This window comes from Vulpes vulpes, chromosome 3 (genome assembly GCF_048418805.1).
Source record: "Vulpes vulpes isolate BD-2025 chromosome 3, VulVul3, whole genome shotgun sequence".
Lineage (NCBI taxonomy): Eukaryota > Metazoa > Chordata > Mammalia > Carnivora > Canidae > Vulpes > Vulpes vulpes.
In genome coordinates, this window is record NC_132782.1 from 82,192,522 (window position 1) to 82,218,674 (window position 26,153).

Consider the following 26,153-nt stretch of genomic DNA (forward strand, 5'->3'; position numbering starts at 1 on the left):
TGCATTTGCTCACGTACGATATGATGTGTGAGCCACGCTATTGTTTGGTGAAAGCAATCGCCCATCAACTCACAGGAGACCCGTCAGAGATGATGATACGTCCACACTGGAAAACCGGGCAGTTGGCAGAGAATGAGAATTTTTTTAATGCATAAATATGTATGGCTTTCCAAGATAAAGTAAGAGAAACTGTAGGCAGAACCTGTTAGCTACTATTTGCATGTAAAAGAAAAACATGTATGTCTGCTGCTGCATCGTAGGCAGAGACTGTCTTCAGTAGGCTGCACGAGGAATCAGGGGTGTGGATGCCTTGGGGGAGGGAATTTGTGTGCCTGGAAGAGAAGAGCTATTGTCTTTTTATTGAAAACACTTTATTGAAAACACTTATTTATGGAGCCTACTTAAAATATATATATATAAAGTAGGCTCCACACCCAATGTGAGGCTTGAACTCACAACCCTGATATAAGAGTTGCATACTTTACCAACTGAGCCATCCAGCCACCCTGAAAGCACCTTTTTAAAGTAATCTCTATGGGCATCCCGGGTCGCTCAGTGGTTTAGCGCCGCCTTTGGCCCAGGGTGCAATCCTGAAGACCTGGGATCAGGTTTCACATCGGGCTCCCTGCATGGAACCTGCTTCTCCCTCTGCCTGTGTCTCTGCCCCTCTGTGTGTGTGTCATGAAAAAATAAATAAAAATATTTTTAAAAAAGTAAAGTAATCTCTACATCCAAGGTGGGGCTCAAACTTAAAACTCCCAGACCAAGAGTCACATGCTCTATACTGAGCCAGCCAGGTGCCCCTCCTTTTTTTTTTTTTTCAAGGAAGCATTGAAAGCATTGTAAATATTTGATATCTTTCGAATTTGGCAAAGTATGCATGTGTTGTATAAATAACAGAATAGGAAAAGAAAACAGAAGGTAAGAGAAAACAGAACCTGTGCTAGGCGCCCACACATTCAATGTTTCCTGGGTATCTATGGCAGGTGTCTCTGCTCCCTCTTTGCTGGGGATTAAATGGAACCAGCTCCTAGAAGATCAGAAAGCCACTCAGAGTGACCAGCAAGGGAGTGCTGAGCAGTGGTGTTTGGGGAAGTGCCCTCCCGGGGCAGACAGATGCCCAGGGCCAGCTGCTGCTGTGCCAGCCCCAGGACTATGAGCTCTAGCTCTGGGAGGAAACCACAAAGAGGTGGACTCTAGAGACTCAGGTCTGGACACTGAGTCTGGGAGAAGGATGGTGCCGGTACTGGAAAGGCCCCTGCTCACCGAGGACCCGGTAGGTCAAGCCTCGCCCTCCTTGGGCCAAATGGGTGACCTCTAGCTAGTGATTTTCCCTCTGTGATCCTGAGGGCCTCATCCAAGTTCCCACTGCCGGGGAGCTAGGAGGCCTAAGTGAAGTGACAACTGAGAAAGTCCCCTCCTCCAGAGCAGGTTCTCAAAAATCATCCATTCTGATCTTTCAGACTCAAAAGCATGGTCCCCAAAGCTCTGGACTGCCACGGCTCTCTCGCTGTGTCCTCCTGGGTCCAGATGGTTCTAACACAGACATAGTGTTTGCTTAGTTCGTCCGATTGTTCATTCATTCATCTTACACCTACGCAGGGCGTCCCACGCGTCAGGCTCGGGTGGCCAGGGCTGTCCTCCTCGCACGTCCCCTGCCCGCGTGTCCCCGTACTGGCCCACGCCTCTGAGCACACATAGCGTCCGTGCACCTGGGGACTGGCACCGGGACCACGCCCGCCGCCCACGCGTACCGGTGGCACAGGCCACCCGGGCGCCAACCATCGTCCTCTCGCCCCACCGCGACCTCCAGCGCGCGGCGGGCCAGCAAGTCAGCGGCCCTGGGCGCAGGCTCCTCCCCTCCCCCGAGGCGGCCAATGAGCGCCGCGATCCGGGCCGGCCCCGCCCACCCCGGGGAACCCCGGCCGCCGATTGGCCCGCCCGGGCGCACTGGCCCCCGCACGTGGGGCGGGGGCGGGGGTGAATGAAGTGGAAGCGATTCCCCCGCCCCCGCGCTCACCTCCAGCGCCCCGCGCGGCCCGCCCCCCGCGGCGCCCAGTCCCGAGCCCGCCCGCCTGCCAGCTGCGCCGGACCCCAGCGGCCCGCTCCCCCGGGCCCGGACCCGCGTCGTGGACCCGCGATGGCCAAGCGCAGCTCGCTGTCCATCCGCATCGTGGAGGGGAAGAACCTGCCCGCCAAGGACATGTGAGCGCTGCCGGGGGTGGGGGCCCCAACTTTCTGGGGAGGGGCGCTGCCCCTTAAGCCTCACCTCCCTGGGGTCCACGCGGCCCGCTTGCAAGTGGAGCCGCGGCGAGGGTGTGGCGAGTGTGTCCGCGGTAGGGGACTGGAAGGGAAATGGGGACAGTAAGATTTGTTGGGAGCACCGGGCGGGGCGGGGGGCTGGGAAGGGCGGGGGCTGTAAGGGGCCTTAGTTAGTAAGGAGGGAGCGAACGGCGGCTCAGGAGGGGAAGGGGCTTTCATAGGACCGGAGCTGAGCGTGGGGGGCACCTCGCAGGGAGACGTACTGCCGGGGGTGTGGCTGGAGGGGGTGGGGGAGGCCCCTGGAAACGACGTGTCTTCCTCAGTAGTTCTAGAACCTTTAGTACCCGAGAGTGTGCACCTGAAACACGCCTTGGGGCCCGGGGATGTCCCGGGGCTTCCAGCTGTGCGCCAGCGTGACAGGTGAATCCGTAGGTCAGGAGGCCGGGCCCATGTAAAGATGGGGTGGCTGGGGAGCAGCTGTTGCTTGTGCCCCGGGCTTTATCGGAGCCATGCGGTGGGCTTACCTCCTCACGAGCATCCAGCAAGGCAGGTCTCACCAGTCCATGTTACAGGTGAGGAAACCGAGGCTCAGAGACCTGAAATGCTGGCTCCGAATGGCAGAGCTGGCTCCTTGGCTCCAGAGCTCCTAACAGACACTGAGATCTAGGGCTTTCCCTGGTCCCTGGCCAGATTTGAGGTTAAGGAGCCCCTTGTCCCAGTCTGTTTCTCAGTAGTCCCAGAGCTGAGCTGCCCCATCATGTCCCTGGCTCCCCTGCATACAGCCTTAGGCATCTTAGCTCTGAAACCTCAGTTTCCCCTTCTGTAAACTGGAGGTCAAAATCCCTTCAGCATAGAGGTGTTGGGTGGCTCAGTTGGCAGAGCATGCGACTCTTAATCTCAGGGTTGTGAGTTCAAGCCCCCTGTTGGATGTAGAGATTACTTAAAAATAAAATCTTAAAAAAAAAAAACAACCCTTAAGCACAAAGCAAGAGGTGCGCTGGCTGCCTGGAGCAGCGTGGGGGAAGGGGAGCCCTGAGGCTGCATAGGGTCCAAAGTCTGCTGCCTGGAGTTCCCCCCCCACACACACCTCCCTCCCCTGCCAGTCGTGGCTCCTCAGCCAGCTCCTAGATGCCAAGAGGTGGGGAATGGGGAGGGGTGCCAGAGGCTGGGGCAAGGGTGTCTCTCTCACACGCACAGCGGCCCCTGTGAGTTTCCCTGCTCTCTCAGCCTCTCCAGCAGTTCTAGTTCAAGGCCCCCTGGGCCCCGGCCAGGCCGGCTCAGCAGTTGCTATGGCGATGGGGTGAGGGAGGGGGCTGGGCGGGCTGTCTCCAGGTGGGTTTCTTTGTTGAGGGGGGTAGGTGGGGTGGGCGCTGGGTATGCGGCCTCTGGGGAGGACCCACAGACAGCTCTGAGGAGGGTCTCAGCCTCCCGGCCCAGCCTCTAAGCACCCCCGCCCTCCAGGCTGGCACTGCTAACTAGGTCAGCTTGGCTTCCTCTGGCTGGTGGCTGCCGGGAGGAGCAGCCCCTCCGTCTGTCGCCTCCTTCTCCATCCTTGCAGGCCCCTGTGCCTGGCTCAAGGCTTTCCCCAGCCCCGGGCGGTGAAACTGTGGACTGGGGCTTCCTGGGATCCAAGGTGCCAGGTTCTTGGCCAGCCCCTGCCTCTGCACAGCCCAGGGACCCTGAGTCTCCATCCCCTGAGGAGTGGCCACTGAGTCCTGCTGGTTCAGCCTCCACCATCTCTTTCGTTGCCCTGCCTGCCTCCCTCCTCCCCTCCCCTCATCTTGCTTCCTCTGCCCTCCCCACAGTGGCTGGCATACACAGCTCTGATTGGTCACTTGGCTCTTAAATCCAGCTGTGACCCTCCCCCAACCCCCCACACTTGGGCTCTTCACAGCCCTGCTTTTGCACACATTTAGGAGGCTTCTGCCTTCAGACACTCCCCTTCAGAGTCCTTCAGAAAACTCCTGTTCATCCTTCAGAACCCCTCTCAAACTTGGGTTCCCTTCCAGGGCTTTCCCTGGTGCCCTCCGGCAGGGTTGGTTCGTTTGCCATGGCATGTGCCCTGTGCCTCCAGCAGTTTAGGTCAGCTGGAGTTGGAATGGTAGCAGTTGCTGCTGCTTGGGCTGCCCCTGCTGTGGAACAGGAAGGTAGGAACTGTGACTCGTGACTCGTTCATCTTGGCATTCCAGGGGCCCTGGGGAGCTCCTGGTCCATGGTAGAGGAGAATGGGGGGTGTTGAGGACTCTTCCATTTAATCCTCTTATTAGTCTTATGAGGTAGTTATGCTCAGTTTGTAGAAGGGGAAACTGAGAGACTCGGGATGTGCAAGTCACTTGCCAAGGCCACACAGCGTGTAGGTAGAGAAGTCAGGATTCAAAGCCACTCTTGCTGCTGCTGACAGGCCAAGAATCCTAGCTGGACCGAGGTTGCAGGCTTGTTGCAGGCTTGCTGTTGGGCTCAGTGGGGACCAAGCCCTGCAAATGCCATGCAAATCATTTGGCTCAGGGATGGTGTGGGGTGGGGTTTGGAGATCACAGGAGGCCCTCACTGAGCTTGGAGGCAGGGGTGGTGGTGAGCCTGCCTCAGTGTGCCTCTTTAGCCTGTCTTCTGAGCAGCGTCTCTTTCAGCCGGGACTTGCACACTTCTGAGGATGGGGAGCTCACCACTTTACATAATGGCCCATCTTGACTGAGGCTGTTCTGAGGAGGGAGACCTCATCACAGCTGCCAGTGATACTCATGGGCTTTTTAGTTCTTTTAAGGGCACAGAGCACAGCTGTGCTCCCTGTCACCGACAGCTTTTGGAGCCCACCTGTTCCTGTTGTGTTTCCATCCACTATCTCCCATCCTTGAGTGCATAGCTCAGCCAGAAAGGAGCTGAGTCTCATAATGACCAGTGACTGCCTGGCTCCCACGCCCAGTGGCCCTGGGGACGGGCCCGGGACTATTTCAGGGTTTGCCCTGATCCTTCCCCTTCCACAGCCTGCAAACTGCCAAGGGGCTAAATATAGAGGCCCTGCAAGTAGTCAGGCTGGCTTCCCCAAGTGGCTTGGGGAAGGGGAAGTGGGGCAGGGGGCCGGTCCAGGGGCCTCATCAGGCCAAGGGGTAATGGGCAGGGGCACAGATCCCAACAGCTGGCCAGGGATCACGGTTGGGCTTCTGGCCTTAGTCCGCTTCTGACACTACCCCCTTTGCCCTCCTCTGATCCAGCCAGCCAGCTCCTCGCTGCCCCTGCACACCAAGTCTGTTCCTGCCTCCAGGCCTCTGCCCACTTCGGTTATCTTGCTTGTAACACAAGCCCCAAACCGTGCCGTTCATTCAGAGATTCATTCATTGAGTGAGAGCTGCCCAGTGGGCAGAGCTGGACTCATGGGTGCCGGGGTGAGGAGGCAGAGGCAAGGCAGAGAGCCTCCCCTCAGGTCTCAGCCCACACGGGACATCTTCGTCCTTCTGAGTTCCTTGTGCAAATATGCACGCAGCTGTTGGGCCCTGCCACCGGGTAGCTCAGCTCTGGGGGCCCCAGGGATCTTATTGCTGGAGCCCTGGAGTCCCCTGGCTTTGGGGTGTTGGGATGCAGGCTGGCGTCTTTCCAGGGGCTGTCTGGAAGAGGGGGCTCCTAAGTGACAGGAGAAAGGCTTACAGGCAGAAGAGCAAGGGGTTAGGACCTTGCCAGCATTTACTAAACACCTGCCATGGGCTGGCCCTCCTACCAGGCCAGGGACCTGGGGCAGCCACGCTGTGAGCGGTCATCATGTGCCCCACTGTACTGTGTGGGGAACTGAGTCCTGCCAGACATTTCCGCTCAGCATCAGGACCTTTGGAGATGTTTGTGTCTCCTTCTCCCTTCCTCTGCAGGAAGAGCCCCTTTTGAGAAGGGAAGCAGGGCTTGGAATTCCCCAACCTCCTACACGCAAATCACTTCCTTTTTATGGACCCTGAGCCTGAAAGGCACTCCCAAGACAGTCCTCACCCCCTTTCTAGTCTGGGACCAGCCCTAGGCCTGGCTGGGGCTGCCTCCCACCCCAGGAATCTCCCACCCAACGAAACCAGGGCACCTGAGCAGTCCTGGGCTGGTCTTCCCCTTCCTTCTTTCCCAGATGGCTGAGAGCTCGAGGTCAGACTGTTCATTCTTTCATCCTGTGAACGCTCCTGGGCCCCCTGTCTTGTGCCCGGCTGGCCCTGCCTTAGGCCCTGGGGACACACTTCTTTTTAGTGGTTTAGTCAGATGGGGGTGGCCGCTGAGGACAGCACATCCCTAGCAGTCCTGGGATGGAGGGAAAGATGGAGAGGATGCCTGGCAGAGGGACCAGTGGGTCAGAGGGGAGAGCCTACTCTGGACAGGGACAGGCAGGCTCTGAGAGGCGGGGGTGGGGGTGAGGGGTGGGGGGATGCTGAGGCTGGGAGGTAGGCAGCACACTCCAGGTAGGAAGAGCAGAGGAGCATGGGCTGGGGAGAGAACAAGGTGCCGACTTGGGTATTGAGCATAGGGGTTTCTGGAGCTGGCCTGGGGCTGTTCCCTGCTCTGACTGTGGTTTCTGTCCTCCTTGAGGCAGAGCAGGGCGGGGCTGGAGGAAGGGGCTCCTGGAAGGAGCATCCTTTCCCCAGCAGGAGGGGGCAGGGGAGCTTTTGCTCACCACCAGCTTCCCAGACTGATGGGGGATGGGGCGGGGCACACCTTTTAGCCTGAGGAGCTCTTAGGCTCCAGCCCAGGCCCCCTGTGCCTCAGCCCCGATTATCCTTTCCCTAGGGTGACCAAAGCCTGAGCTGCCTGGGAGCCCCTGGGCACCCCTACCTACCCTTGCCCCATTGGCCTCTCGGTCCGTGGTCAGCCCCTCGGTCCATTGGTCAGCCCCTCCTTGGCCTTCTGTCTTGCAGCACTGGCAGCAGTGACCCCTACTGCATCGTGAAGGTGGACAATGAACCCATCATCCGGTACGGCCCCTCGTTCCAGCCCCAGCTGCGGGTGGGTGACAGGGCTGCACCTGTTCCTCCCCACCCACCCCACCTGGTCCAGCTCACATCTGGCGTAGGGGGAGGGCTCAGAGTATCTGATCTCCTGTTCCTGCCCCCTTCCCTGACACACCTGCTGGTAGGTGAGAAAACTGTCCCCTCACTCCTCCCACTGATCACACTGACCTTACGGCCCATCCGGGCATTAGATCCAAGGACCTCTCACCAACTCTGTTTCTTTCTTTTTTTTTTTTTAATTTTTTTATTATTTATTTATGATAGTCATATATATAGAGAGAGGCAGAGACAAGGCAGAGATAAAGGCAGAGGGAGAAGCAGGCTCCATGCACCGGGAGCCCGACATGGGATTCGATCCCAGGTCTCCAGGATCGCGCCCTGGGCCAAAGGCAGGCGCCAAACCGCTGCGCCACCCAGGGATCCCACCAACTCTGTTTCTTTCTATGATCTTTAGGGCCCTCAGAAGGGACAGAGGATGGTGATTAGTGACAGCAGCTGTCGTTTATGGAGTACAGTCTGCTGGGCCCTGCGCTAAACCTTTTGTAGCCCATTTAAAAGTTGCAACAAACTAGATGTGATATTATTGAATTGCATTTATAGATGAGGAACCCGGGGACTCAGAGAGGCTAAATAACTTGCCCAGAGTCACATATCTAGGAGGTGGCAAAGTCAGACCAGAAGCCAAATCTGGCTGACTGCAAAGCCTGAGCAACTTCCCCCTCCCCGGTCCTTGCTCTCCCTCGGGGCTCCTCCTCTCTGAGAGACTCCCATGGTGGTTATATCCCAGAAAGGCTACTTCGGGCTAGGGGGCCCCAGCCCGTACCCAGAAGAACCACTTCCTCTGGATGTGCCTTTGTCCACAGGCTCCACAATCCTAGGCAGGGATTTGAGGTCCCATCCCCCTGTCTCTTGGGCCTCTGCCTCAGACTTCATGTCTAGAGCCTCCCCACTGTTCTTCCCACCCGAGCACCCATCACTGACCAACACCCAAAGCTGCCAGACTCATGATTCTTCCCCCCGTGCAAATAGGACTCCAAATCTTCTTCCACATTCTATCTAAACCACGATACCAAGAAGGGGACAGACAGGATGGCTCTGATTGTGTCTGTGACAGACAGGGAGACCGAGTCTCCAGAGTTCAAATGATCTGTTCAAGAAGTGGTTGAGGTGAAGGTCATCATTTGTGCCTTCATCCACATCCTTGGGGGTTTCAGCTCCCCACCGCCCCCAGTATCCCCTGCTAAGTCCCATGAGCTCTGTCCTGGAGGCTGGCCAGAGCTGGATGAGGCTCTGTCCACATAAAACTTCTCTGGGTCAGGCTCTGGACTGTGGCTCCCAGGCCCCCCAGGAGGACTGTTTGGTTCCAGAGTCAACTTGGCTAGTCCCCTGTTTCCACCCTCAGCGAGTCTGCTCAGCATCAGGGGCCAGGGTGAGGCTGGGAGGCCAGCCCTCTGGTTCTGGCTCTGCCACCGTCCTGTTATGTGACCTGAGGCCAGCTATGGCCACCTGTGGTCTCAGTTTCCCCAAATGGAAAGTAGCCTGACAGACCTACCCAGGGCAGAAAGGAAGGTCAGGAGGGAATGATGGTGGACAGTGGGAAATCATCAAATAGCAGAGTGGGAGTGGAAGGGGATATGGAGAGAGGTGAACCTAAGTCACATGGCCCTGTCCTGTCACGTCCTGGGACCCGTGGGTAGCCCAGACAGGTGCTGAGGGTCCTCTCCTGCAGGACAGCCACTGTGTGGAAGACCCTGTGTCCCTTCTGGGGCGAGGAGTATCAGGTGCACCTGCCGCCCACCTTCCACGCAGTGGCCTTCTACGTCATGGATGAGGATGCCCTCAGGTGAGTGGGCCCCCACTCCTCACGTGGGCCCAGACCCTGCCATCTGCCTCCTCCCTGCCCGTGTCACTGCTGGGACTGCTGGTCACTTTGGATCTTCTTCACAGCCTGGAAGGAGGGGGAACCCCAGGAGGGTCTGGAAGGGCTCAGGGTTTGAGTGTGCAGATGTCTGTGGGGGGTGGGGGTGTTCACACTATTCACCCCACATCGTACATACACATGCACAGGAATAAAGGTACAGGTGTGTTGGGCTGTGCACGGGCGGTGGGGGTGTGTGAGCTAGGGAACCCAGAGAGCATGAACTTGGCATATACGTGGGCACACATGTCTGCCCATGTGCAGAAACCCAGCATGTGCTCATGAGAGTTTCCAGAATACAGGGCCCACAGGAGGGTCATTGGTCCTGCTCTAATAGGCTGCTGTAAATGACTGGACTGTCAGCCTCCCTGCTTCCCGCAGGGCCCCTATACTGGGAGGAGAGGGGTCCTGGGCTCTCTGCAGAGCCCTGCCCAGCTCTGGCTCCCTCTCCATCCTCCAGCCGGGACGACGTTATCGGGAAGGTCTGTCTTACCAGGGACACCCTGGCCGCTCACCCTAAGGGTAAGATCCCTGGGAGGGAGCCCATGGCCTGCTCTTTCTTCTCCTCCCCTGGCCTCCCTCCTCTCTCCTTCCACTGGTCAGCCTGGTCCCTGGCCTTCCGCCAATTCAGAGATGCTTGCTTGAGGCTCCTTCACTGCCCATGCTCAGGGAGAGCCATGTCTGCCCTCCCTGGAAGGGCCTCTGTGCCCTGGGTCCCCTTCTGTCCCTTGTTGGGACCGCATCCCTCTAGGGCAAAGAGGGGCTGCTAGTGGTGGGACCTGGGGTCCCTTGTCCCCTCAGCCTGGGCCCCAGTGCCGCTCTGTCCTAAGCCTGAGGGGTTGGCCTGTGGTTGGACTAGGCCCCTTGGATGATTGCTGGGATGCTGACACTGTTTTGAGGCCTCACTGTGTGACCTGGGGCAGGTGCTGCCACCCCTGGGATGGGTGCCTGTCTGCCAGTGAGGGCTCAGACCAGGAGCTCTCAGTTCAGGTTCTGCTTGCTCGAGCCCCTGTGACTCTTCCCAGGCCTTTCCACGACACACCTGCTCCTGTCTGTGAGGCTGGGGCAGGCGTGCGGGGTTGGGCAGACTTTGCTGACTCACGGAGCCTCTCGGCCCCTGCCAAGCCAGAGGCCTCTCCTGCCCGCTGCCCCTGCCAGCCCCTCAGGGTCCAGTGGCCCAAGGGATGCTGGTCCCTTGTGGCTACCCCACTGGGGCTCAGCCCCTCCTCTAGCAGCCCCAGATAAGAACCGCTGTTTTAAGATGGAGAAACTGAGGCCAGAGAGGGTGAGCCTATCATGAGTCAGGGTCAGCAGCAGGGCACGATAGTAAGGACACAGGGGTTGCTGGATTTGGATTCGCATCAAGCCTCTTCCAACTGCTGTTGCTCAGCTTCCGAGCCCGTGTCCACATCTGTCACTGGGGATGACAGCCCTTGCCTCATGGAGGGGGTTCTGAGGGGGTGGCAGAGGGGCCCTGTGATGCCTGGCAGGGCTGACGGATAGGGCCAGGCCCCCAGCTGAGCCACTGCTCCCACAGGGTTCAGTGGTTGGGCCCACCTGACAGAGGTTGACCCTGATGAGGAGGTGCAAGGCGAGATCCACCTGCGCCTGGAGGTGGTGCGAGGGCCAGGGCCCTGCCGGCTGCGCTGCTCTGTGCTGGAGGCCAGGTGAGGCATGCACAGGTCTGGGGTGGGGGTGGGGGACACCCTCTGTGATTGCCCACCTGCTGTGCCCCCCTCTCCATGGCCTGGCCCTGCACCTCCTCCCACGGAGGCCTTCTGTGTGGGCTGGGGGACAGTCCCCTTAGGGGACTTGGTGATGTTCTAATGGTGGAACTTCAGGCATCCTAGAGCAGTGGGGGTAGTAGGTGAGAGGGGACCTCAAACTCTGAGCATGCGCCTCCAGTGCCATGACTGGGCTTCCCCTGAGTTTAACTCCAGTATGAACTTGGCCTGATGTGTGTGCGCACACCTGTCCGTGTGTGCATGTGTGTTGGTGGCGAGGGAGGATGTCCTCAGTGGGGTGAAAGGAGTTGCTGAAAAAATCCAGATGGGAGGGGTGGGTTCTCTCCAGGAGGGACAGTGACTTGGGTGGGAAGGTTGCCTGAGCCACCTGTGACAGGACCCCCCTCCCCCCCAGGGGTATTTTTAGTTGCGGGCTTCCCTCCTGTCTGGGCCTGAGTGTGAGTCACACACGCTCCATGAGCAGTACCTTCCCTTCTGGCTCCAACCCGCCTCCACAGGGTCCTTCCCTGCCTCTGGGGCGGGAGGGCCTGGCCTGGCCTGGCCAGCGCCTGTAGAGGAGCGGGTCCCCGCAGGTTGGCTGGCTTCCCTGGGAGGAAGATCTCTCTCCTACCAGTGAGGCTGTGGCTCCCCTGGCTGCATTTTCTGTCCTGGGACTAAAGTGGGGAAGAGGCACAAGCAGATGGAAAGTGTGTGGACTTGAGCAGAGGCACCGTCACACCCGCACACCCAGTCATTCCCGCCCTCCGGCCCCGTGCCCACCCGCCTCCTCTCCCATCAGCCTTGCCTGGCAGTGGGCTGTGTGTCGCTCGCATGCACGCACACTCACACATGTGCACATGCTCACACATGCTCACACCGCTCACACATGTGCACACACACTCACACATGCTGAGACTCCTGGGGACGCTTAGCCGCTGCCTGGGCGAGGGGAGCAGTCTGTCCACACCTCTGTGCTGAGTGTGGGGGGGCACCCTTGGCCCCCTGTCGCCCCCTGTTCATACCCTGCTGGCATTCTGGGAGGCCTAAGAAGCGTGTCTTTGCAGAAAGAACATTTCTCCTCGCTTTTCTGGGCAGATTCTCAAGGCCACGTTCTGGAATTCTATTAGACGGCTCTGAGGAGGAAAGAAAAGCAGGCATGAGAGGCTTTAAACTGAAAATATGGAAGAGAGCAGAAAATAGTATTTACAGTAAATGGAAGAGGAGAGGGCTTTGCTGTTATTCCACAGAAGGTTCTGAGCTGGGGCTGCTGTGACCATGTTTGGGCCTTGCAAAGGATCGGCAGGATGGCTAATCAGGGCTGCTCTCCAAGATGCACCATCCCAGTCAGGAAATACTGCAGGGCAGGCCTTCTACAAGCCCCATTATCTCAATTGTTGGGGTTATCTTCTCCATTCTACCTATGGGGAAGCTGAGGCTCAGGGAGCCAGCCCCAGCTCAGGGATGCCCTGGGAACAGGGGGTGGGATGGGGGGCACAGCCCAGGAAGGTGCACTTGCCTCGATGCACTTGCCTCCACTGCTCTCCAGAGCAGAGGAGTTGCAGCAGCTCGTCTGCAGCTGTCAGGTCAGAGGAGCCACAGCTTCCACCTCAGGGGATCCTTGCCTGGTATGGGTGCCACAGGGAGGCTGGTGGGGTGAAGACTGTGAGAACCAGCATCCAGAGAATGAAGAGGTGCTGTCCACAGTTACCCGGCTTGCCAGGGTGTGGATGAGCCTAGCCTGGTGTGGTTACCCCACAGTGGTGGGGTGACAGTCTGGGGAAGGGGATGTGAAAAGTGGATGCTTTGCTTCCCTACAGAGACCTCGCTCCTAAGGATCGGAATGGTGCATCTGACCCCTTTGTCCGAGTGCGCTACAACGGCCGGACGCAGGAGACCTCGGTGAGGGGGTTGAGGGTGGCGGGCGGGCCTTTATCACCTGGGAGAGGCAGGCTGGGACTGCGGTCTCACAGATGAGGTTTAGAAAAGTGGGTGACCTCAGTGCATAGTAGGTCCCAGCCCTTCGGGCATTAACCCCTACAGCCCCAGCTGCCTCTCACTCCCAGCCACATAGGCCAAGATAGCCAGTGTGGGGTTCATCTGCATGGTCCAACAGCTCCCCACACTGCTTTCCTCACCTCCAGGAAACAGCCTGGGTGGTGGGCTCAACCCTAGGGTGAGGAGGGTGTGGAGTTCTGGATTCTCAGTGCAGTCTGCTGCCTTTTTGCTGTGTGGCCTTGGACAAGCACCTCACCCACTCTGGGCCTCAATCTCTCCCCTTGAGAAATGAGCAGAGGTTTGGACAGGAAGTTTATACCTCTGCTGTTGCAAGGCCCCTGCAGGAATCCCAAGTGGGGTGTCTGGGGTGGCTGTGTCTTTGGCTGGGCCTTGTTGCCAGGGTGGGGGAGGTGGGGTTGGGGGTGCACGGGTGGGGCTTGGTGTCAGCTCTGCCCCCACTCATCCTGTTCTGGGTAGATTGTGAAGAAATCATGCTACCCACGCTGGAACGAGACGTTTGAGTTTGAGTTGGAGGAAGGGGCTGCGGAGGCGCTGTGTGTGGAAGCCTGGGACTGGGATCTTGTCAGCCGGAATGATTTCTTGGGCAAAGTGAGTGCCCCGCCCCTTCCGGCTGCACCTGCCACCACCTTGGAGCCTGGCCTCCATTCTAGCACTGCCCCCAACCACCCCTCCCCACCCTGCCGCTGCCCAAAGCACTCCCCAGAACCAGCCACTGCTGTTCAGGGACCCCCAGAAGCAACTCCTCCAAAAGGAACAGTAAGTTGGTGAGGAGGAGAGCTGAGGATATCAGCCCTAGTGTGGCTGCCCTGCCTCTGCCTTGCCCTCAGGTGGTGTTCAATGTCCAGCGACTATGGGCAGCACAGCAGGAGGAAGGCTGGTTCCGGCTGCAGCCCGACCAGTCCAAGAGTCGGCGGGGAGAGTGAGTGTCCAGGCCTGGCAGTGGGGCTGGTGGGCTCTGGGCCCCAGGGGGGCGGGGGCCGTGAGTGCAGCTGACAGTTGGCTCCAGCAGGCAGGCGGGCGGGCTGCGCGGGGATAGGGGCTGACCCTTGCCTACTAGGCCAGGCTCGGTTATCCTGGCTGATCCTGCTGCTTGGCCCTTCTCACAGTCTTGGACTCAGCCCTGTCCTCTGAGTTCTGAGGCAGTACAGGTCTCTTGCTTTCTACCTTCTTGGCAGATTCTGGAACAGGCTCACAGATCCTTTCCCTTGAGGGGTTTCTCAGTAGACCTCAGACCAGAATTCAAGTCCCCAGAGCTCTGACTCTCCCCCAGATTTTCCAGGAATAAGGTATAGGATGTCTGCTTAAAGCTGAATTTGAGACGAACATTGAATAATTTTTTAGTGTAAGTATGCCCCTGCAGTGTTGGAGACAGACTTCTAAAGATACTCAAACTTAACTGGAGGCTTATATTTTTATTTTGGTAAATCTGGCAACTGTATCCAGGAAGCCCTCTGGGCTCAGCCTGGAAGTAGAGGACGTGTCCCCCACCTTGGATAGTTCAGCTCTGCCTCTGCGGAAAGCCCCAGACTCCCCATCCCCACCATCGACAGGGCAGGGGCAGCAGGGCAGACGGCTGTGTCCAGGAGCAAGGCATTTCCACAGAACCAGCCAAGGGCCATGTGGACAGCTTCTACTGTGTGTGACGCCATGGGCTGATTAGCATCATTTTGTGAACTCTGCTATGCTTCTGGAAGTGGGGGCCTTAGAGACAGTTAAGCCTTGGTCAGTACTGTCACCAGGAGGGATTCGAGCAGGGGAGCTTGGCAGTTAGGTCTTTTGTGGCAAGTTGCCTAACCTTCTCCAGGCAGGTTGTTAGGACGACTGGGGATTTGTTTTACTGTGAAGCCTATACACGACGGAGCTGTGCTCTGAGGGTTTAGAGATTCAAGGCTGGGGAGCCCAGCATGTCCACCTGGGTCAAGCTCAGAGTCCAGGGAATCCAGAGGTGACAGGGAGCCAGGCTGTGAAGATGGGTGGGGGTAGGAGGGGCTTCCCAAGCAGGGAAAGAAAGCAGCTTGGCGAAAGGTCAGGACGTGGGGCAGTGCAGGGAAGCAGGATGGAGGGCATGAGCCAAGAGGCTGTGAGGCTGGTCGCAAGTGGGGAAGATGGAGGCAGTGGGGAGGGGGCATAGCCCGGGCGGCCTGGGTCCCTGGTGGAGAGGTGGAGAGGTCACAGGCTGCCCGTTCCAGGGGCAGCCTGGGCTCCTTGCAGCTGGAGGTGCGGCTGTGGGACGAGACGGTACTGCCCTCTGGCTGCTACCAGCCCCTGGTGCAGCTGCTGTGCCATGAGGTGAAGCTGGGCACCCAGGTGAGGGGGCCCCGGGGGAAGGTGGGGGGTCCGGGGACAGTAGGCCTGTCCTCCCTGCCCTTCTAAACCTGTTCTCAAGAGCAAAGCTCTCAGTTCTCAGAATGGTAAGGAACTAGCCAGTGCCCAGGGCCCCTTGCCATCCCTTGGGAAAGTGCCCCCTCTTCCCCATGGTCCTCTGAGGTCCTCAGAGTGAAGGGTTTGGGTTCCCCTGTGCCTCCTCCAACCCTTCCTCTCCTTGCTGCCTCCCACAGGGCCCAGGGCAGCTGATACCACTTATTGAGGAGACAACAAGCACTGAGTGCCGCCAGGATGTGGCCACCAACCTGCTCAAGCTCTTCCTGGGGCAGGGACTGGCCAAAGACTTTTTGGACCTGCTCTTCCAGCTGGAGCTGGGTCGTACCAGTGAGGCCTGGGAGGGGGTGGCCTGTCTGAGGGTTTGATGGAGAGGGGAGCCAGGAGCCAAGGACTCCAGAGATGCTAAGAGGGGAGAAATCTGGGAAGTCTTCCTGTAGGAAGCTGCTGGGTCTGACTAGGAGGCAAAGGAAAGAGCAGAAGGCAGAGGTGGGGCAGTGGGCTGGGAGGTGGCAAGGAAGTTCCTTGCAGAGGGTCCAGTTTAGAGTCCTCTGTCCTCCCCCAACCTCCGACCCACTAGAACCTCTGCTTGTAGGTGAGGCCAACACCCTGTTCCGGAGCAACTCTCTGGCCTCAAAGTCCATGGAATCTTTTCTGAAGGTGAGATTAAGGGGTCTGTGGTCTTTCTTTCATAGACGAGATGGAGGTTCAGAAGGGCCGAGAGACAGTGGGAGCTTAAGCTCAAGTCTTCTGTCAGAGCGCGGGGCCCTTTAGGCTAAGAATGTCATGCATCCATCCACGGGTCCGCTCACGTGGTGCCGGGGTGGCTGGGAGGCCAGGTGCGGGGCGATGGAGGCAGGACCAATGCCACTCCCCACGGCCCCCAGGTGGCTGGGATGCGCTATCTGCACGGCGTCCTGGGGCCCATCATTGACAGGGTGTTCGAGGAGAAGAAGTACGTGGAGCTGGACCCCAGCAGAGTGGAGGTCAAGGACGTAGGGTGAGGCCGCGGGTGATCCCTGGGGGCGGGGGTGCCAGGCTCTTTCTGCCTGGGTCTACCTTTCGTCGCTCTGCCCCCCTGTGTCGGCTGACGCCGTACCGCGCCTGCCTCGGGGAGCCCCTGTGCGAGTCGTGTGCAGGGGCGTGTGCAGGGGCGCTGACCTCCATCTTCTCTGCGGGTCCCCCTCAGGTGCTCGGGGCTGCACCGCCCACAGACGGAGGCCGAGGTGCTGGAGCAGAGCGCGCAGACGCTGCGCGTCCACCTGGGGGCGCTGCTGAGCGCGCTCAGCCGCTCCGTGCGCGCCTGCCCCGCCGTCGTCCGAGCCACGTTCCGCCAGCTCTTCCTGCGCGTGCGCGAGCGCTTTCCCAGCGCCCAGCACGAGGTGCGCCCCCTGCCGGCGGGGTGGGGCCGTGGGCCGGGGCTGGAGCCGCAGGCAGGCCCCCCGCGGTCGCCGTGGGTGGCGAGGTCCGGCCTCGGGCAGCCCAGCCCCGCTCTCCCACGCCCCCCCCCAGAACGTGCCGTTCATCGCCGTCACCAGCTTCCTGTGCCTGCGCTTCGTGTCTCCTGCCGTCATGGCGCCCAAGCTCTTCCACCTGCGCGAGCGGCACGCGGACGCGCGCACCAGCCGCACCCTGCTCCTGCTGGCCAAGGTGCGGCCCGGCGGCCCGGCCCGGCCCGAAGGCTTCGGGCGCCCGATCTGTTCCGCCCTGAGCGGCGGGGGATGGAATGGGTCCGTGAGCGGACCCCGTGCTGTCCCTGCCTCCATTTCTACCGCGGGGGCAGCCCAGGGTTGGCGGGGCGGGGAGGGTGCAGCGCGGGGGCCCTTGACCCAGCGCAGCCTGGCGCTTGCTGCCGTCACCTGCAGGCGGTCCAGAACGTGGGCAACATGGACACACCGGCCTCCAGAGCCAAGGAGGCTTGGATGGAGCCGCTGCAGCCCACCGTGCGCCAGGGTGTGGCTCAGCTGAAGGACTTCATCACTAAGTTGGTGGACATCGAGGAGAAGGAGGGTGAGGCTCCCCGTGGGGCCCCGGGCCACCCTCTCACGTTCAAGTTTGCTCCACCCCTGCCCAGTGTGGCCCTGCTCACAGCCTGCAAGTCCTGTTTGTGCTGTGCCCCGTGTCACCACCTACCCCTGTGCCTCTTTGGTCACACTCACAGCCCCCTGCCCCCCGCTGCCTGGGCCCCTTGTGGCTGTGCCCCAGCCCTGCCATCATCCCTGGGCTCACGTGTTGCCCTCCCTCCCTGGCCCAGCAGAGCTGGACCTGCAGCGGGCGCTGAGCTTGCAGGCACCACCGGTGAAGGAGGGGCCACTCTTCATCCACAGGACCAAGGGCAAGGGCCCCCTCATGTCCTCCTTCAAGAAACTCCACTTTTCCCTCACCACCGAGGCCCTGAGCTTCGCCAAGACACCCAACTCTAAGGTGGGTAAGGAAGGAAAGAAGCAGGCAGGTGGGTTGTGAGAGTTTATAACACCCTGGAGGCACCTGTGCCTCCCTCGGAGCCTGTCCAAAGGTCCACTGGGATCGGAGAAGAAAGCTCGGCAGGACCAGTCTTCTGGTGTTAGCCACAGGATCTCTAAAGACCCGTGGGGAAGAAGCTCCTCTGCCCGGAGGGGAGGCAGCAGCTGCAGTGTCAGGCCTGGCTGCTTGGGGGCATGAGTGGGGTGGGGGGCAGAGGGCTGCTTCTGGGAGATGAAGGAATTCGAGGAGGGCTGGGAGGGGTCCTAGTTTCCAGCCCTGTGTATGGAGGAAGTGTCTCAACTTTTCTGAGTTTTGGTTGGTGTCTTGGCCAACAAATCAGGGGTAATGGTCCCCACTTCCCAAGTTGTTGAGGGCAGAGGAGATGGTTGCTCTGAGGATGCAGAGCCCGGGCCCAGCATAGGGCAGGATCAATATTTTTTTTTTTAAGATTTTATTTATTTATTCATTCATTCAGTCAGTCAGTCAGTCATTCAGTCATTCGAGACATAGAGAGAGAGAGAGGCAGAGACACAGGCAGAGGGAGAAGCAGGTTCCATGTAGGGAGCCCAACGTGGGACTCAATCCGGGGTCTCCAGGATCCCTCCCTGGGCTGAAGGTGGTGCTAAACCACTGAGCCACTGGGACTGCCCTATAGGGCAGGATCTTAACCAGTGGTGTTGCCAAGGGCCCTGGATTGGACTCCTGTCCATGCTCTTCTCCCAGGAAGGGCAGAGCATATACGTCTTGGATGGATTTGCTGACCCCTAGCTGGGCCTCCCCACCAACCCCTTGCCAGCCAGGCTCTGGGACTATCTGCTGGGGATGGCCAACCCAGCCTGAGCAGCTGATGGGGAAACTGAGGGGGTGAGGGAGCTCCCTGGGTGACCTGTCAGCCTGACCTCTCACTTTCCAGCTTCCTCCACTCTGGGCAGCTGCCCAGTGCCTGAGTCCCCCTTGCATTTTCTGTAGCCTCAGCAAAGCTTGGCAGGGCCTTCCCTTATCACGCTCTGGGCCCTTTCCGCTCCTGGGCACTGGGCTCTGCTGTTTTGTGGGCACATCCCATGCATCCACCTTCTGTTTGCTTCCTGTTTCCTCTCCAGCAGCTGCTCCCCAGAACAGCAGGCAGCATATCCTGTCTTTTGGGAGGCCCCACCCCAAGATGGCTCAGATGTGTGTCCCCAGGCCTCCCTCCAGGATTTCCCACTCCTCCCCCAGAGATGACCCTGCCCTTCTCTGCTCGTTTATGAGGCTAGCAGGGGTGGTGGGCTCGGATGCCAGGCTGGGGTTGTGTGGGTGCTCTCCTGAGGGCCATGGGAACTGGTTACTTGAGTGATGAAGGCCCTGATGAGTTCCGATGGGAAAGGCCAGGGGCTGGGGGCTGCTAGCACAGGTTCAGTTTCCTCAGGTTGGGGGCCTCTCGGGGACATGAATCTGTCAGACACAGGGCTTCTCCCTGTCCCATTTGTATCTCACCGTATCAGATGATGGCAGGAGTGGGGAGGGGCCGGGAGGTGGGGAAGGTAAAGGTAGGTGAGAAAATTATTCATAAGGGAAGAGGCACAGGGCCTGGTCTGGCGGGTGCTACTTTCCAGGCCTGAGGACTGCTGGGAGTCCAGACACTTCCAAAGCTCAGATATCCCAGGACCACTGGGAACCCTCGAGAGGCCAGGCATTTGGTCACTATCTGTCTGGCTGAGGTTGCTCACAGAGCTGGGTCCCCTGTGCCAGCCCCTGGTGCTGCAAATGCAGAGACTAAGGCCCAGGACTAGGGCCTGGAGTGGTTCTAGCTCGGACCCTGAGTCTCCTTGTCCTGGCCCACTCCAGAAAAGTGCCCTCATCAAGCTAGCCAATATCCGGGCAGCAGAGAAGGTGGAGGAGAAGAGCTTTGGCAGCTCACACGTCATGCAGGTTATCTACGAGGATGACGCAGGCAAGCCCCAGACCATCTACCTGCAGTGCAAGGTGGGGACCATATGGAGGACACTCAAGGGGAGGGGTGCTGTGAGACTAGCCGTCTGGTATGGGAGTGAGTCAGGCCCAGCAGAGTGTGAGATCTGATGTGAGTGCACAGTGTGTGTGTGCATGTGTGTGTGTGTGTGTCCTGGGCTCTGGGGACCTGTGCCCATGGTGTTCCCTGGGCCCGTCTAGACGCCCACATGTAGGTCTCTGTGTAGTCCAGTGTACGGATATGTACGTTCCTGTGATTCCAAGCTTTGCACATTGTACGTTTGTGGGAAACTGGATTTCTGAGTATCTGCGTTGGTCCCTATGTGTTTGTGGTGCGTGTCAACGCATATTAATCACCTGTTTACACAAGCATGTGGCTTTGAGTACATGCTCTCAAATTCTTCTCTTTAGGTATTAACTCATTCATTCATCTAAGACATGTTTGTGGCGCCCCTGCAAGGCTCCCGGCACTGTTCTTGGGGGTGGGTTACAGCGGCAGAGGACATAGCCTTGCCTTTATGGAGCTTGTCCCTTATGAGACGGATGCTAAGTGAATATGTAAAATGTCACATGGTGACAGTGCCTTGGAGGACACAAGGGGAGAGGGAAGGGACACAGTAGTGTTTAGCGGGGCTTGCTACTCTCTGAAGGGCAAGCAAGAGGGCCTCTGACAGGTGGCCTTTGAGCTGGGGCATTGTGAAGGAGAGAACGTTTAGGGGAAGGACACAGGGAGTAAGAAGGAAGGCTGGAGTCAGAGGGGGTCTGGCTTGTCCCTGAGAGTGACTGTCCAGAGCCGCAGGGGAAAATGGTGACAGTGAGGCCACCACATCTGGTTGGCAGGTTGTACACTGCCCAGGGGATGGCTGAAGTAGGCCCACTCTGTTCATCGGCCCCTGTGCCTGGGAGCTCCAGGAAGGGAGGGAGGGCTTCCTGGAGGGGGTGGCCTCAACCCTCCCACCTACCCTCCCGGCTTTCCATGCAGTGTGTGAACGAGCTGAACCAGTGGCTGTCTGCGCTACGGAAGATGAGCATCAGCAACCCTGGCCTGCTGGGCTCCTACCACCCCGGCATCTTCCGTGGGGACAAGTGGAGCTGCTGCCACCAGAAGGACAAGTCAGGTGAGCGCGGAGGCCTGCGCCCCCTGACACTGCATCTGTCCACAACTGGCTTCAGGCTCCTAGCCGGGACTGGGGCCTTTGAGCCCTGGCTTGTTGGCCTGGCTGGGGAGCCATCTGTGCACCTGCGGGGACTAATCGGGGGCAGGCTAGTCCCTGCAGGTGCTCCAGGCGGGAAAGGTTCTGTGACAGGGTAGTTTGGGAGATGGTGTGTGGCATGTGTGACACACATGGGCACGTTGAAGACCCTGCAGAGGCCTGAAAACGAGTTGGAATACCATCTCTGATGCCATATAATCCAGCACTCGGAACTCACGGGGAGTTAGGGGAACCCTTTCTTGCCCAGTGAGGGAGGTTCTGGCAAAACCAGTGTTCCAAGGAACACACTTCAGGAACTCCTTGCTAAGGAGGGCACATGAGGGCTCCTGAGTTTGCAAGTGCCCACCTGGCAGCCTGATATCGAAGCTGCGGGTGGGGGGACTCGGCACCAGAGGGATGGCCCATATGAGCTTCTGCTAGAACTTTCCGTGATAGCGGTAGTGGTATGTATCCGTACTGCCCAGTACTGCACCTGTGCTTGTCACGAACATGTGTGGTTAGGCTTGAACCATGGCCATTGTGGCCCAGGAATTGAATTTTAAGTTTGTTTTAATTATATGTAGTTTTAATTAATTTAAAATCAAATGGCCTCCTGTGGCTAGGTGGCTACCCTATGGGACAGCTGAGTTCTGGAACTGTTAAGATCTTCCTTTCCTTAACCTTGGTCTGCTTTACAAAATTATTGTTCCCCATTCACAGAAGAGACTCAGCCCCTGGAGCCTGTGGCCTCTGGGCCGGGCCCGGCCTCAGCCCCTGGAGCCTGGCTCGGGGAGGCCCTGGGAAGCTGCCCCACCTGCTCCAGACCACCCCTGGGTCTGGGAGGGGGCAGTGGCAGCTCTTTACACGGGCATCACTGGTTGGTTGGCCTGACTTGCAGCCCCTGCTGACCTTGGTGGTGATAAACCCTGTCACTGGGGAAGGGGGCTCCCCATGGCGCTAGGAGGCACAGGACCTGGTAGCCCATTTTATGGAGGAGGAAACTGAGGCTTAATGGGCTGATGCCTCTGCCAAGGTTGTAAAACCAACAAGTGGCAGGGCCAGCTCCTTCCAGGGCACAAACCCCTCAGCTTCCATCTCCATGATCTTACAGTGCCAGGCCACTCCCTTCTTCCTTCCAGGCAGCCAAACATCCAGAAAGTTGTCCAGCCCCCTGACTTGTGTCTTGTGTGGCTTCCGTGCTCTGCAGTCATGTATCCTTGGCCCTGGGCTCAATAGTAGACCGAGAGGGATGAGCTGCTGCCCTCCTGGGGCCCCTGAGGCCGTTCTTATTCCCCTTTAGCCTCTTGTGTCCCCACCTGCACTATCACCAGGTTGGATGTAAGCTCTCCCAGGGCCTGCCCGTGACTCTGCCCTCTCTGTGCCCCCAGATCTGGGCTGTGACAAGACTCGGTCACGTGTGACCCTACAGGAGTGGAATGACCCTCTGGATCATGACCTGGAGGCCCAGCTCATCTACCGGCACCTGCTGGGTGTGGAGGCTACACTGAGGTGAGGAGGCCTATAGAGCCCCAGGGAACGTGGCCAGCGAGGACCGGGGTGAGGTACAGGGCCAGGGTGAGGGCTCAGGGCTGGTCCCTGTGGTTGCTCTCCCCACTGCACATCAGGCCGGCCCCTGCCCTGCCTGCCTGGGACAGCTACACCCGCGGAGGGGCACATGGGCCTCTGCAGCACGGGGCTGGCTCATGTTAGGATGAAGGCCCGAAGGCTGCAGAAGCCCCAAGTTCCTGCCACGGCTGTGTCCTGCCCGGGCCCACCCAGCCTCCCAGCCAGTCCGGCCTTCCCATTGTGCCCTTGGACCACAGAGCTTGTCCTCAACCCTGGCTCTAGCTCAGAAATGACCAGAATGCCTGGGCCCTACCACACCAACTCAGAGTTTCTGGAAGTGGAGTCCAGCATGAGGATATCTCCAGGCAACCCACTGCTTCCTAAGAGCGCTGTTTCCCTGAGCCTGCTGGAAGGGGGCAGTTTTCTAGCCCAACCCTGGTCCCTGCAGGGCCCAGGACGGGTGGTGGTGGTTGTCCGTGTTCCTCATCGACTTTTCCAGGGTTTAATCTTTCTCAAAACCCTTCAAAGCTCATGGGGTCAAACTGGAACCACTCATTCCCCTGTGAGCCACAGTTTCTGGTAGCTTTCAGGTCATTCTGCAGCCACCTCCTTTTCTGATAGTGTGGCCCCCTTGCTTGGTGACTTCATCCTCCACCTACGGGATGAAGCCACCACCCTGTCTTCTCTGTTCCTGGGACCCACAGTTGTCCTCCATTTAAGCCAGGAAGCGGCAGAGCAAAAACTCGATCCTGAGCCACCTTGGGTTTAGGTGGGCCCCAGCACGGGACCGGTGCCCATGGGCCTCACTGTAGCACCCTGCCTTGAGAGCCTCCCCACCTCCAGAACCACCCTTTCCATTCCACACCGCCAGACCTCCTGCCCCATTGGCACCTCTGATTCCAACTCAGGGGTCTGTCCTTACTCCCCGTCGTAACTGATCACTGCACACTTGTGTTGGGAACAACATTGATGTATTCTCTTGTAGTTTGTGTTGAATAGGCAAATGAGCAGAGCGGTTAAGGGGCCAGGCCGATCCCATGGGGCCTAGAAGGCATTTGAGGAGGAGGAGCCTGTTAGATCTTAGCAGAGGGACACATCTCCTCCAAAACAAACCTGGGAGACTCAGAAGGGCCAAGCCAGTGTAGTCCCTAAGCAAGGAACTTCAGGCATGAGGTCCACATGGCTGCTCACTCTTCCTCCATGTGAGCTTCTGGGATTGTGCCTGAGGACCAGGGATCTCTGGTGAACCCCGCTTAGGACTCCTGCTTAAGTTGTCACCGTCTCCTCTTCCTATAAGAAAGAGACTCCTTCCACGGCCAGTTAATACAGGGATTTTCAGGCCCCAACTGGCCCCTTTCCTCAGGACCCTCCAAAACAGAAGTGACGTTCCAGAGTGCCTTCCATCGACCCACTGCTGGAGGTGGGGAGGACCAGTGGGGGCTGGAGAGGGAAGGTGCTAGGGGGCCAGAGGACCAAGGCCTGGGCCCTTGTTTTTCTTCCCTACAGAAAGTGTCAGCCCCCCACTCCTGGGATCCCCTCCAGCTCGGGAGGCCTGCAATGGGTCACCCAGCCTTCCCAGCAAGGGCACCACGAGCTCTCATTCGGTCCTCCCCTACAGGGAGAAGCAGCGGGAGCTGAGTGCAGCAGGCACAGAGGCAGGCTCTGCACTTAGGGGCTCAGGGGAAGGTAGGTCCTCCTAGCTGGACTCCCACACTGGCCTAAGTTCCACTCAGGGGTGCTATGGGTGGGGCCCACCCCCAGGGGCCCTCTGACCTTCCAGACTGGTGCTGGTGGGTGAGGCCCTGCCTGCTCTGCCCTCATCTGGCATCTGCCTCCAGCCCCCAAGGATCCACTGGCCCAGCTGTTCCAGGTGCTGCAGGACCTCCGGGAGGCCCACAGATCCAGCCCAGCCAGCGCACTGCCCTCGGAGACAAACCGCCTGCTGGAGCTGCAGACGTGAGGCCTGCCCCACATGCCCTCGCTGAACCCCCTGCCAGGTGCTCGGAGACCCCCCCTGGTGCACTTTCAGCTCTTCACATCACTCCGTCTCACTGGGAAGCGGGGCTTAGGGCTCTCCTGGGCTGGGTGGATTGGGGGCCAGAGGCCCGTCCTTGCCCACCTGTAGTCTCTAGGGGACTTTGTGAGCTCCTGCTCCTCTATGAAGCCTGGCTGTTCCTTGCAGCCCTTGCAGCCATTGCTGGCACCACCCCACTCTCTCCAGGGCCCTCTCCTGCCCCGGTAGACCTAGCCAGAAACCAGCCCTGGGATGGCCCTATGACCAGGTGGACTGATACTCCTTGGACTCACAGAGGTGGGAGGGAACATGGGGCCCACCCAGGAGACCAAGCCTTGACCTCAGCATCCCCTCAGCTCCTGGCCATCACATCACCTGCTCCCCTCCAGCCGCTGGCTGGGCCCCCCTGGGAGAGCTTTGCGGTGCTGTTGCTGACAATAAACCTGCTGCGACTGCTTGGGCTCTGGGGTCTTGTGATGGGGGTCAGTAGAGGGACTGGGCTTGGTGTGGATTCCGGTGGCTTCTTGAGTGTGGCCAAGGACTGGAGCCACCAGAATAACCTTCGTGCATCCCCTCTGTTCACCCCGCCACACATCCTGGGAGGACTTGTTTCTTCCCCCAACTGCTGTTCCCACCATACTCCTAGGACCCCTGCTCCATCCCCCCTAGGCTACAGAGCCTGAACAGTGCCTCACCTTTCCTTCCTGCCCCCGGGTGGCTGAGCCTGCGCTGCCCCTCCGCCATCACCAACACCCTGTTCTCTGGATCCTTCCTTAGGACCTCACACAAATCCTCATGCTTTTTGAATCTCCGTGGGTTTCCAGGACCTTGTGGTCCAGAAGTACAGAGCCCAGGGTCCACTGCACCCTAATGAGAGTGAAGGGGAAAGTGGTGTGCACTACTTATGGGGCTGCCACAGGTAGAAGCCTGGATTTGAACTGCATACGTAGCCCCCCAGTGGTGTCACCGCCCACCCTCTCTTCCAGGAGGGTCCTGGATGGGGTGGCTGCTGCAGCCTGTAGGGGTGACAGTGAAGCAGGGCCTGGCACTGTCCCCATGGCTCATGTACCCCCACACCTCTAGGTTCTGTCAGGCGGGAGTGAGGCCCCTTTGGGGTAAAAACTAGACCCCTTCTCTCCACCCCCAGCCAGCCAAGTAGCATCCCGGCTTTGCCGGGATGGCCCAGAAGGGTCGCGGCTACGCCCCTGTGCATCATCCCCTCACTGCCTTGTGTTCCTCACCAGTTAAAGCCCCCTCCCCACCCCCGTGGGCCGGAGAGTCCAGGCTGGTGTGGGCCTCTGGCCAATGGCACCTCCTCACCCCAGGGCCCAAGCTTGAGCAAGGAATAGCCCTTCCCAGGAAATGGAGGCTCCTGGTTTCCTGGGCAGGTCCCCGGCGGCTCCTCAGATGCTGCGGCTACTGGAGCCGACGGGAGACCCAGCTCCTTGCCTCAAACAGCGCAGGTGGGGTCCGTGCACAGAACTGCGGTCTGCAAAATAGCAACCAGTGCCAACACACTCCTCTTGGCCCGCCAACCGCCTCCGCTGCCGGGTCACCTGCCTGGCCCCAGCCCTCACCCGCCGTCTGCCTGGCAAGCAGCTCATCGGGCCCCAAGCCCGCTCCGCAAAGGGGCGACCACGCGGGGGAAGGCGGGGGTCGCGGCCGGCGGCCTTCTGGTCCTAGGACGCCTCCTGCCGGCCCCAC

General features: G+C 59.3%; 1 protein-coding gene across 8 annotated transcripts; it reads left to right on the forward strand.

Annotated features, from left to right (window-relative positions):
• The first annotated feature begins 1,943 nt into the window (after positions 1 to 1,943).
• Positions 1,944 to 25,218, forward strand: LOC112935793 (ras GTPase-activating protein 4). 8 transcript variants are annotated; one of them, XM_026019699.2, is made up of 21 exons: positions 1,944 to 2,205; positions 7,137 to 7,193; positions 8,959 to 9,072; positions 9,608 to 9,669; positions 10,685 to 10,814; positions 12,689 to 12,770; positions 13,344 to 13,475; positions 13,715 to 13,806; positions 15,077 to 15,194; positions 15,446 to 15,596; positions 15,862 to 15,926; positions 16,154 to 16,266; positions 16,456 to 16,648; positions 16,779 to 16,916; positions 17,132 to 17,276; positions 17,524 to 17,690; positions 19,554 to 19,691; positions 20,659 to 20,794; positions 22,258 to 22,378; positions 24,054 to 24,121; positions 24,274 to 24,904. In XM_026019699.2, exons 1-21 carry the CDS (start codon positions 1,985 to 1,987, stop codon positions 24,393 to 24,395), a joined length of 2,565 nt encoding a protein of 854 aa, XP_025875484.2. In that variant the 5' UTR covers positions 1,944 to 1,984; the 3' UTR covers positions 24,396 to 24,904. The 8 variants fall into 8 exon arrangements, with proteins under 8 accessions (XP_025875484.2, XP_072609024.1, XP_025875486.1 ...); XM_026019701.2 differs by having other exon boundaries at positions 2,042 to 2,205; positions 7,137 to 7,224; XM_072752928.1 differs by lacking the exon at positions 1,944 to 2,205 and adding an exon at positions 4,133 to 4,409.
• The last annotated feature ends 935 nt before the right edge of the window (positions 25,219 to 26,153 follow it).